Source organism: Thamnophis elegans, chromosome 4 (assembly GCF_009769535.1).
Source record: "Thamnophis elegans isolate rThaEle1 chromosome 4, rThaEle1.pri, whole genome shotgun sequence".
NCBI classification, from domain to species: Eukaryota; Metazoa; Chordata; class Lepidosauria; order Squamata; family Colubridae; genus Thamnophis; species Thamnophis elegans.
In genome coordinates this window covers 99,162,922-99,175,174 of record NC_045544.1, presented here as the reverse complement: position 1 = coordinate 99,175,174, position 12,253 = coordinate 99,162,922, and the positions used below count along the sequence as shown (strand labels likewise).

At 36.9% G+C, this 12,253-nt stretch overlaps 1 protein-coding gene across 6 annotated transcripts in view; it reads right to left on the bottom strand.

The window, feature by feature from the left end:
• Nucleotides 1-2,707: 2,707 nt before the first annotated feature.
• Nucleotides 2,708-12,253, bottom strand: part of ANAPC1 (anaphase promoting complex subunit 1) — a 55,106-nt gene continuing 45,560 nt past the window's right edge. For 3 of the 6 annotated variants that reach the window (XM_032215818.1, XM_032215820.1, XM_032215821.1), the window contains exons 39-48: nt 11,249-11,335; nt 9,807-9,924; nt 8,536-8,613; nt 8,208-8,275; nt 7,463-7,601; nt 5,703-5,801; nt 4,994-5,089; nt 4,462-4,660; nt 3,866-4,000; nt 2,708-2,902 (exon numbers count right to left, since the gene is read on the bottom strand). In XM_032215818.1, coding sequence (XP_032071709.1) covers nt 2,787-2,902; nt 3,866-4,000; nt 4,462-4,660; nt 4,994-5,089; nt 5,703-5,801; nt 7,463-7,601; nt 8,208-8,275; nt 8,536-8,613; nt 9,807-9,924; nt 11,249-11,335 — 1,135 coding nt within the window. In that variant the 3' untranslated portion in view covers nt 2,708-2,786. The remainder of the gene's footprint in view (nt 2,903-3,865; nt 4,001-4,461; nt 4,661-4,993; nt 5,090-5,702; nt 5,802-7,462; nt 7,602-8,207; nt 8,276-8,535; nt 8,614-9,806; nt 9,925-11,248; nt 11,336-12,253) is intronic. The other 3 variants (XM_032215822.1, XM_032215823.1, XM_032215824.1) reach the window with 1 other exon arrangement.

Sequence of the window (12,253 nt, the reverse complement as noted above, 5' to 3'; positions counted from 1 at the left end):
ACCTTTACATTCCTCACAGCATTCCTACTGTTGCATGATTAAAATTCAGGCAATTGTCAACCAGCCTGTATTTATGAGAATTGCAGATTACACAACCCAGAGTTGCTGGGTTCTGTAAACACCATTTATGATCTTCCCAGCTGGCTTAAAGGGGAGGATGCCAGATTCATTTAATGACCACATGAATGACTTAACCATGGCAAGAAGAGTTCTAACATCGGATGAGATACACTTAACAACCACCTTGCTTAGCAACAAGCAATTGGCCCCAATTGTGGTTATATTTGAAGCCTCCCCTTATACATCAATCAATGTTATGTGTTTGGGTGCCATGGCAATACACATGAAATATTTCATGAAGTATTGGAATGTGTATTGGAATGCAGCACAATCCAGGTTTTCTATACTTCCTGCTTCAATTTAGCTGATGTTGTGCAATTGTGGTTGGTGCTCTGGAGGCCTTAAAATTTTTAAATCCTGTGGACCACTAATATGATTTTTTAAAAAAGATAAATAGGATTTAGTGCAATATCAAAAATGCAAATAATTTTTCTGCGGACCATCCTGCTAGGTTTAATTATTGCTTTAAAAACAACTTGTGGTTTCATATCCCATGAGGACATGTGGCAAATGCCATAGTAAAATACAGACGTGAAGTCTTCCACGAATGAAGTCTTCCATCTGATTTCTGAAACCTTCCAGTCAAAGCATAGCTGTTAAAGACTGCAACTTGAGAAGTTGGAGAACTTATACCAATTAAAAATAGATGATATAAAAATAGACCAGCTGTTCCCATTGCAGATGACAGGAACTCATTGTGAGGGACGACTCACACCCTGGATGGCACTTCATTACCCTACTACCGTCAGGAAGGAAATATAGAAGCATAGCCAGTCCCACAACAGGCTGAAAAACAGTTTCTATGGGCTGTCAGACTCCTGAATACAAAGTAACATCATAACTACATAATACCATGGAGTTGCAGGGCAGGCACAACATGTAACATGTTAACACTGGTGCAATAGGACTGGGGGTTAGTTAATATGATTTATTGGGTTAGGGATTTTCTGTCTTCACTGTGAGTTGTATTGTGTTGTGGGGGGTGCACTGAGGGAGCTCAACCAATCTTATTGTACTTATGTTGTGCACTGACAAATAAATAATTCTTTTTAAAAAAGATGCTCTTTATTTTAAGAATTAAAATTCCTGAATTTCCCAAACCAACATGGTGATTCCTAAAAATGCTGGAAGCTGAAATCCATCCAGCTGGGTAAATTTAAGTTCTGACCCAGTATGAGACAGTTTTGGATGGTCATTAACTCAGCAACCACATCACATTAGCTTGATCATGGCCACAGATTACTGTTAATAACCACCCAAAGACAACATATGTTTGCATGCAATATATTCATTCGGATGTAAAAAATGACTCCAGTTCTCTGAGCTGGCAGTTGAATAGGAAAAAAATGGAGTGAAGCCAATCATAACCTGGAAAAGTTATCATATTTTGGTCACATTTTAGTGGCCAGAAATCTCTCTTCTGGGACTTGTAAAAGATCAAATTATTTTATGTGATATAATCATGAGTTGCAACTTCATTTAATACACGCCTTTGCTTTGTGTTGGTGAAGGACCAAATTCCCAGAAGGCATTAGAAATTTGATTATTCTCCCAGGGATAGAATGGGAGCAAGTCCCCATAATATTTGGATTTGCTTGGTAGTTCTTCTTTTCTGGACACACATCTTTTTTGTACTCTTGATTTATTGTTGTAGCTTTTTATAATATAAAGTATTAAAAATTGTTGGAACTTGGATCTTTTAAAAAAATCTATATAAATAAAAATCAGGATTTTTGAACCAAAGGTATGGCTGTGCTATGAAGGTGAATTTAAAAGCATATATAGACATAATAAAGGCAATTACGTATAGGAAATTATATAGCAGAGTTCCCCAATGTTTCCAGCTTTTGGGTGGGGGTTGTGTGGTTCCACACAAGCAGCCGGCAAGTGCGTGGGCATGTAGCTCCATTTGCGTGACACTGCACACTTGCACCTACCACTCCCTCAAATGGAGCACACGGACATCGTTCGCCCACTGCGCAAGTGAGGATGTGCATGCATGCGCTCCTCCCCAGCCATTTCCATGGCCAGTTACAATCCCCTCACGGCCCACAAATTGGGGACCCCTGCTATATAGAACAAAACCCACAAAGTAACCCAGATGGAAAGATAGAATGCCACAAACTATTCAGCAAACATTCTTCTTGAATACTGACAGAACATAGAAGTAGCACAGGACACTGTTACTGTACTTTGTATTACTTTTGAGCAATCTGAGACTTTGGAAATTTATATGGAAATATTTCAGACAGTGAGATGGGCATTTCCCACACTGGCGATTCAAAACTATTAACCATCACTTTTATGTGTATGTTGTTTGTTACAATTAAATATGATTAAATGCCACTGGGCAAAGAATACTGCACTGTGTGGATTTTACGTCCAGATGGTCTGTTTTTCAAGTTTATCATCAAGACCTTTTTTTTTTTTGCAAACAAATTTTATTTACAAAAGTAGATGTACTAATTTGCACTGGCATGTCAGCCATCCAACAATATATAAACCTCTCTTGATCGCTCTGAAAACATAAAAAGGGAATGGAAAAATGTGTTAGATGTAACTTGAAAGCAAAGCTGTATCTTTGCTATGTATCTTTCATTCTATGTCAGATACCACATTGGTACTGTGTTTGGTGACTCAGATAAGTCGGTCTTGTGTAATTGCTTTCACAAAGTCATTGCCTGTGGATTTCCCAGCAAAAGAGGGGCGAGCCTCAGCAGTGCACGAACTGGCATCTTCAGTGGTTTGAATTTCAAGAGGAGCTCAGAAAAGCTTGTACTACCTAGAAAATATTTTGAGAGAAATGCTGTGTTTTAGAATCAAAAACAGGTAGTCCCTGTCTTATAACCGTTTGTTTAGTGACTGAAATTATAACGGCACTGAAAAAGTGACATATGACTGGTTTTCACATGACCTTCGCTGCACCCCATGATCACATGATCAAAATTCAGACTCTTGGCAACTGACTCATATTTATAATGGTTGCTGTGTCCTGGAATCATGTGATCACCTTTTGCAACTTTCTGACAAGCAAAGTCACTGATGGAACCAGATTCGCTTAACAACTGTGTTACTTACTTAATAACTGCGATGATTCACTTTAATGACTGTGCAGAAAAGGTCATAAAATGGTGCAAAACTCACTTAACCCCTGTCTCACTTAGCAACAAAAACACATGGACTCAATTGTGATCATAAGTCGTGAACTCTTTGATGATGAACAGTTTTGATTTTCCTATTATTTAAAACAGACACCCAACAGGCACATTTTGACAGGGTTCATAGAACCAACTATAATTTAATACATTTAGTGTACAGATAATCACATCACCATGCTTTAAAAATTATGCTTTATGCCTTCTCTAGCCTATTGGGTTTTATTCATCCAACAATATTAAATGATGACAATGAATCTAGTTTTCATTTGGTCTATCATAAATTCATCCTCTCTCTTGCAAGAGGTGAGGTATGTTTCAGAATGCAATGAAATTCTACAATAGTTATTTAATGATGTATTGCAACTCAGTGAAATAAATTATATTGGATTTTCTTAGTAAGTACTTCAGTTCCTGGTATTTACCAGAAATGCTAAGGCCTTTATTTGAAAGTTGAAACAGCCACTGAGCTAAAGGGATAGAAAGTCTAAATTAATACAAATCAGTAGATTTGGAAACTATTCCAAATATACAATGTACTTTTCCTTAGTGTTAAAATATTTTTAAAAGAACCAAAATGGTAAATTTACCTTCCAAACCTCCAGCTAATAGCTGTCCTGGAATTGGGACTGAATGATATATAAGGAAACACGCCAACATACTTAATTGAGATTCATCAATAAGCTGTCCACTTAAATAGGAATGTAAACAAATATCACCACCAGCTGAAATACACACAAGGAGATGTTTTAGGGGATATAAATGGGATCTGCACCAAATATTGGAAAGTAGAGTTCTGTTCAAAATTCTAGCAAGCTCTTACTCTCTGATATTTCATACCTTTCACTATCATCATTACCCATTTCCTCTTTCTTCTCTCAATTACCAGTTAAAAAGGATTCATTATGGATTCCACATCATTAATAGAGGAGTACCTCTTAATTTTTTTCCAAAGTGTGTTTTTCCCTTCAGCTAATCCTGGAACTGCCTTATACCTAACTGATACTTCCCTCGTATGAATATGCCTCCATCTTTACTATACACCAACAGAGAACTGAGTTTCTAATTACCATATTAATTTTCTTCAATTCTAGGTTAAAAGTCAAAATTAAAGTAGAACCATTTTCAATTGAAAGAACTTATTGTAGTCTTACTCTACCAGCAAAATAAATAATAAAAGCTTTACCTTGCAGCCACTGATCCAAGGTATTATCTATAGAACACTTCATCACAGGTAAAAATTCTGAATTCATGAAAAGTCCTGAATGTGGATTTTTTCTTATTCTTTCCTGATGATTTCTGGAATTAAAAAACTCTAGAACCAATTTTATCTGCCACAAATCAAATGTCTCAGACATTTCCTTCTTTTCTAATCTTCTCACAGCCTAGCACAAAAGAAAATGAAGATGGAATTAAATTAATACAGTAGGGGCAAAGGAGTTATGTGTAAGATAATTATCACAAGGTGATAATGTTTCACTGAATTTGATTTTCGTCAGATATATATGTTTGTTATAGATAATAATAAAATTTTGTTGAATTCTAGAAGGCATAAAAATAAAATGTGACTGAGGATAAATTATTACAAGAAGCTTTTTAAAACATAATTCAAGAGATCAAAATAAATGTAGATTGCAAATGCTTTATGCTTTGTTTACTTTAAACTAGAAAATAAGCATATATATGAATAAGAACACATGCTGAGGAGAAAAAAATACCTGATCAATTGCTATATAAGCAGGCAACATTTCTGGATTCTCTTGAGTAACACACTCATACAGAATGGATGAAAAGAGGTCAAAAACTTCAGGTTTCTGAAGCAAGAAAAATATATTTATAAAGCATGCCATCTACTCTTTAAACATTTGTGCTTTTTTTCTAATTAGTCCAATTCCTAAACATATTTGGGAACCTTTCCAAAGTTTCTGCACAACAGAAAAGTGTTTTATGTTCTACACTATCTAAACTAGAACACAGCATTCAGTTAAAAAAAAGTTTTCCATCTATAGACACAAATCATATAATCTTCTTGGATCCCAATATCAGAAAGCCAGAATTAAATGCAGAATAGTGAATCCCATATTCATTTATTTAAAATGCAATGTGTGTATAGATATTAACTATTTCATCATGGTTAGGAGAAACCAATTCCCTTGGCATTTTTAGAGCTTCGGTGATGAAGTCATTGGTGACTTGGCAACTACATAGACGTTCACCATTATGCTCCTCATTACTCCGTTGACTACAGATCCCATAATTTCTGATCAGCATATCCTCTGGCTGCCAATTATGGGAATTGTGGCCCAATATAGCTGAGAAATTCAGGTTCGATAAGGATGATCTATGCCATTAGACACTTTAGAAGTTTTGACCAATATAACTAATTCCCTTACACACCCTCCCTCATTTCCCCAGCTAGGTTTACACCTGACAACGTACTTGCCCCATAGTTGCAGCTGGCTTGCAAAAATAGTCAGCAAATGAAAGCAGCGCTGGATCAGATGTGAAAGCAGAAATAGCTTCTGGCTAAAAATAAAATGATATTTGAAATTAGAAGATTTCCCTTTTTTGGTTGCAAACTATTATTCTTTATGAAAAAGTACATTTTTCACACCACCACCATCGGTGTCTTGGTAAAAAGAACTTCTTGAAAAATACTTATGAAAAATCTCCACCTGTTTAAACTAGTGGAATACACTCCGTGTGGTGCTATGGTTAATACAGAATACAGGGATCTGACTGCTGATGCACTTATTCTTAAGCCATTGCATTAGTAAACTATAAACTTCCAAGCCCAATTCAGAATAGTAGTTATTAGATATAAAGCTCTACATAGTACTATGTTGGACATGGTATATTCAAAATGATTCTTCCTGTCACATGAAATCACGAGACGCTGGGCTTGGGTGGGGTTTTTCTGTGGTAGTTCCAATCCTCCATAATTCTCACTGTCAGAGATATCTCTCTCTTTCCCCCCACCCTGCTCCCAGCATTCCATTTCTGTTATCCAGGTGCAATTCAATGCACTGATTATTAAACCCTATATGGCTCACGCCCTTGGGATCTTAGAGATAACCTCTCCCAAACAGAGTAACAGAGTTGGAAGGAACCTTGAAGGTCATCGAGTCCAACCCCCTGCCCAAGCAGGAGACCCTACACCATTTCTGACAGATGCCCTCTTGACCAAAGTGAAAAGAGGAATGCCTGCTGAAGGTCCCCTCTTAATATGAGAGAGAGCGGGAAGCAGTGGCTGCTCCCTTCCTTGGGAATTGCTAACTCCCAAGGCAAGAATGGTCTCTATTCTTATCACCTTTTGGAGAATAGTTACAATGTGAGTTTTCGGAAGTCTTTAAGAGGATCTGGATCATTATGGTTTGTTATTACTTTTATTTTTTTTAAAAAAAAATTAGAACACTATCCAGAATCTCCAGAATAAATCAATCAATCAAGTTTGCAATAACCTGATGGTTTTTCAGTTTTATTTCCTGTTCTGTTCTATTACTTATTTGTTTATTTGTAGTCATAAATTCAACAGAAACCTGTCAGCGATTCCAAAGCCATCCTGAAATAAAAAGATTTTTAGAATTCATCTGAAGTCAATACTGGGCAAAATAATTGGCAATATATTGTTCCTAGGGAAACTATAGGAACGGGTCATGATTTCAGTAGAATTGAATTTGAAGGCTGGGGAGAGAGGGGTGTGGGGGTCAGGATACACATTCTCTAGGAATATTGCCAAAGGACAAAATAAAGATGATATTTTGTATTGCAGTTAGAGATGAGGCAAAAATTTAAGCCAGATAATCTATTTGGGGAATAGACTTTGAAGATGGAAATCAGAGCAGATCACTGAGGTATATATATATAGTATATATGTAGTAAAAAAGATCATTACCAAAATTTGGTCATTTTGCCACTAATTAAAGAATCAGAGTTATGGGTTGCAAATTCCTGCTGTGACTGTACATTAAGTCAGACCATTCCCTCCCCATTCCGGGGAAGGTCACTGCAAAATCCCCATTTCCTCCCAATCAGCTGGGACTCAGGAGGCAGAGAATACATGGGGACGGGGCCAGTCAGAGGTGGTATTTACCGGTTCTCCAGAACTGGTCAGAACCTGCTGAATACCACCTCTGGATTAGATGGTAGCACATAGCACGGTAATTTCAAAGGGAGAGAAGAGCTACCTTTACTGCATAGGCATCTGTCTTTCGGTGCGTTACAGTCTGTGCTAGCAAGCTTCGCCAGCCCATGGGGTCTTCTTTGTAGGAAAGCTGCCCAGCTCTCAGTTTTACATAGAGGACACCATCCTTTGAAAGAATTGATCTGGAGGGGAAAAAGAGGGAAATATTGAGTTGAACTATTTATTTATTCTTTTTTTGTACAAACAGCGCAAGAAGATATGCTCTGTATGGTTGCTCATGTAACTTAAGAATGTACAGTGTAAATACTTCTATATACTTCAAGTATACTTCAATATAATACTAAATACTTCAGTATACTAAGTACACAGTGAAAGTCGGTTAGGGCAGCAGGGGCATGAAGCACAGAGGGCTAACAGCACAGAAGGGAAGAGATAGTGGCTGGAGGGAATTAAAGTGCCTCTGTGGTCTTAAGCGCACACAGGTTGCTAAGTGTCTGATCATGTGACTGTGATGGTGCCACAACAGTTGTAACTTTAAGGACTAAATAATAAGTCATTGCGAGAATAAAAATAAGTTAAGTATTATCTGTAGCAAACAGTTAAAAAGCAAACAGCTGTTTGTCCCAAGGATGCTTTTTCAAGAGGCAACTGGACTTTCTGGTTGACCTGGATGATTGAGAATCTCCATAGGTAAACAGCTGTTTATATTTGGGTTCCAGCATTTCTCCAGAGCCAATAAAATTGCAAGGCAGCGTGCAACTCTCCAGAATGTTCACTATAACACTTACTTTAAATGATGCACCCCTTTGCTTAAATCGATCAGCAGTTCCCAATATCGGGGACCTTTCACTCTGATCTGGAAGGATAACAAATTGAAACTGTAGATATTGATAAGATTACAAAAAAAACTTCAAGTCCCTTATTTCAGAGGAAGTCTCCATACTTCCTAAAGAATCCCTCCCCCGGGCAAAGTCAAGGGAGTCTGATATAATGAAATATTGCCCTTGAAGAAAATATCTTCTTATTAAACATGCATTCTCAGAAATGCTGCCTGCATGTATGGGGGTTTAGAAGCTACATCTCAGTCACTTTGCAAAACAAAATTGTCTTGCATACCTGCTTCAGTAAATGAAGTTCAGGGAGAAGGGTGGGTGCCATAAGTTCCTCAGATGTTTGTTCATACCACTGAGTTCCCTTTGAAATACAAAACCATTTAGTCAAAAGTTATGAAATGTAGAAGTAGAAAACATTCACAAATCACATAAGCTGCCTGCTGGTCTTCTTGTATTCGGGTCTTTTCCCGTGGAAGAAAAGAAATATATAGTTAGTCAGTTAGGATTTGTTTTTTTTCCTTCCAATGGGCACAAACACCCCAGATGGAATGTATAGAAACACCCTCCCACTCCCATCTCAAATTCAAAATACTACTTTTCTCATTACAGGCATGAAAGATGTTTTCTAAATCTCATGGGATGAAACAATCGGGTTTCAAGAAAGCCGACGGATTACTACATGGAAAAATCTTCTAATTTTAAGGTTCCCTATCATGGGATGTTTCTGCCTTAGACGCTTCCAGCGACAGTGCTTTAATCTGTCCTCAGTACTACAAAATAATGAGCTGATATATCCTGGTTCTTCATAATCGTATCTTTCATTTCATGTATTTATCTTAAAGTTGTGCCAAATTACGTATGGAGTGTGGCTGTTTCTTTAAGCCAACCTTTCTTAACAGGATCTGCAGGACCCTGGAGTTCCATAAGAGTTCAGTAGTAGTTCTATGAGAGATTTTGATAGAAAAAAAAATTCATATTTTTTAAACTTTGCACTTTGACCATTATTATTGGATGATTATATCCACAACTTAATGATCACATTAATGTATTGTGAACTGTAGATATTGTTTCCCTGAGATTTGAAAATTATATCAAAGGTTATTCCAGGGTAAAAAGATGAAGCAGTCTGCTTTAAGCTAAAACAATTGGAATACACCAAACGTTCCAAGAGGCAGGGCTAGGGTTTAGTGATGGATAGTTGTATAAAGTGTACCAGCTACATAACAATTCTAATGTCTAATGTTTTACACTACATCAGCAAGATATGTAATAACTTTGTAATGTTTTACAAAGGTATTACATACCTTGGATTATTTATAGAAACATCCTTTTTCATTTTGAGAAAGTTTTGATTTTCTAACTCAAAACAGCAATTGTGAGTTACTATCCCTCCCGTTCTTTCAAAGAATATTGCTAGATAGCTTGGCTTTCTCCAGGTCAGGCCGCACTCTGCAGTAATTTCACCTGTGAGCAACTGTGGAAGAGTTATTTTTCCCCACCAGCCTTTCAGAGAATAAGATCTTTTTTTCTCCACAGGTCACACAATTTACATACCTTGTAGGTAACCTCCAGCAATGCATAGCAAGGAGTATCTGTATCCACATCCACAGGGACAAGGAGTCTGGGTTCAGCTGCCAGGACATACAGATGCCTCAGGGCTTGAAGGTGATACCTGTGCAGAGAAGAAATAATTTAGGCTGTGTCTCTTTCTGTACGGATCCATCCATCTCTTATGAATACCCAAAGATCCATTTAAAAACCCTTCCGGTCCTAAGAGCCAAGGTGGCGCAGTGGTTAAATGCAGCACTGCAGGCTACTGCTAGATCAGCAGGTCAGCGGTTCAAATCTCACCGGCTCAGGGTTGACTCAGCCTTCCATCCTTCCGAGGTGGGTAAAATGAGGACCCAGATTGTTGGGGGCAATATGCTGACTCTCTGTAAACCGCTTAGAGAGGCCTGAAAGGCCTATGAAGCGGTATATAAGTCTACTGCTATTGCTATTGCTATTGCTACTTTTGGAGAAATGTGGTCTCGATTCTGTGAAACACTTTTTTCAAAATGATCCAGATTTCATAGTTATTGAGAAAAGGGAAATGCTCTGGAGAGCCTTGAGAAGTTATCAAGGATAAATTTGGAATTAAAACGTCTGAAATTAGAATGTGTACATTTACATGGGTTCAGGCATATATGCCCACCACAAAGATTTCTGAGTTGTAACTTTTCTTTTTCCTGAGGGAGAGGGAGAGAGAACAAGAACACTTTGTTCCTTTGCCAGAGGACAATTGTGCTGGCCTGGAGACTGACAGGTATTAGACCTTCAGTTTCATATAACTGAAATACAATATATGCTTCATTCATTTACCTAGAAAGATTCATTTTAAAAAATCTATAAAGCTTTTCACAAAATTGTTGTGATTTTAGTGCATTAATATTTATAGACTGCAGAGACTGGGTATTTACCCAGAGTCATCCTGTGATAAGATGGGTAGACAGACAGGTTTAATTGAATTTTAGAGCTGGTGAATATCATTGGTCAGTCTGGCACACAGAAGTTCAATGGGACTATTCTGACGGTAGAACTTTAGTGTCATCAGTTTAAATTCTGTTTCTTTTTGCATGGTGCATAAGGGAAAAAAATAAGTTTCTAATTCCGTGATGTTTTACAGTTTTTTCATATTTCCTCTTCCTTCCACAATCTGTCCCAAGTCGTCTTTACACATACTGAAAATTATTCCATTTATTCTACAACATTAAATAAATATGGAATTGGGCAGCCAGTACATTTAAAGAAATAATTGAAGATCAGCAGAGATATCAAAATGTTAGGCTTTCTCTAGATCTTTGCAATTACTACATAAAAATTTCAACATTTCTTTATTTTTAACAAATTTGTATGCACTATAGACATTACAAGTTGAAACCTTTTTGACAAATGTATCAGGCCAAACTATTTGTAGCATTAGATTTTAAATGTACTTCCTAATCCGTTCCCTTTACCTGTTATCGGTACTGTGAACCGGGAAATGAGGGTAAAGTGCACAAAGAAGAGCAGCAATTGAGGAATTTGAAGTGCTAAGTGAATATCTGCAAAGAAACAATATTTTCCCATGAGTTAATAAAAAGCATTTCCTTGTCAAGCCAAAATGTGATCCCAACTTATAATGATCGTAGTATCAGGTCTATGCCAATGAAAGGCTAAAAAGAGCTACAAGACTATTCGGTCATCTTGTCCAGTTAATTTAACAGGCATCATGAAAAAAGGTTTTTTCAGCTCTATTAATCAACAGCTTTTAAATGGAGATGACAGGGATTTCATTCAAAATTTGCAAGCAAAATATACTGTCTTACATGGACAGATGGAAGAATAGTTCAATCCCGATTGGCTTGCTTTTTAAAATATATTATATGCCATCAAGTCATTGTCAGCTCTTAACCAAATATATTTTTCTTCATGATTGACTCGCTTTAATTAAACATATTTACAGAAACATTTTCTGCAGATTTTATTTTTCTTGTAGGAAACTAGCTTTTGAAAGAATTTGAAATTATTATAGCAAGATGCATGGAAAGACTCAGATCATCAAAGCTAAGCTTCTGGGTCACTGTAATGTCACTCAGTCCTGCTCTTTATTCTAGGTCTTTTTTTACATGAGAATGTAAAAAATCCTTATACTTGTGATTACGCAGCATGATGATAAACAATAAAACCAATACAAGGGGATGTGGTTTTTAAAAGTTACCAAGAAGAATTGCACCATAAAAGGCGAGAAAGTAAAACATATGAACATCAGATGAATTTTTTACAGTGTCTTATTAAGTCAAGTCACAAAGCAGTGAAGGACCATCGGGGAAAGTGACATTACTGAAAATGCTCTTATGAGATCCCTTTCAATGTTTCCATATTTTTGTTCCTCTTTGAACAAAACAACCAATCTAAAGACTGGTGTTCTCGCAAGGCTATAATCATCCTAAATTCATATAACTAAGCAAAACTGTGGACAC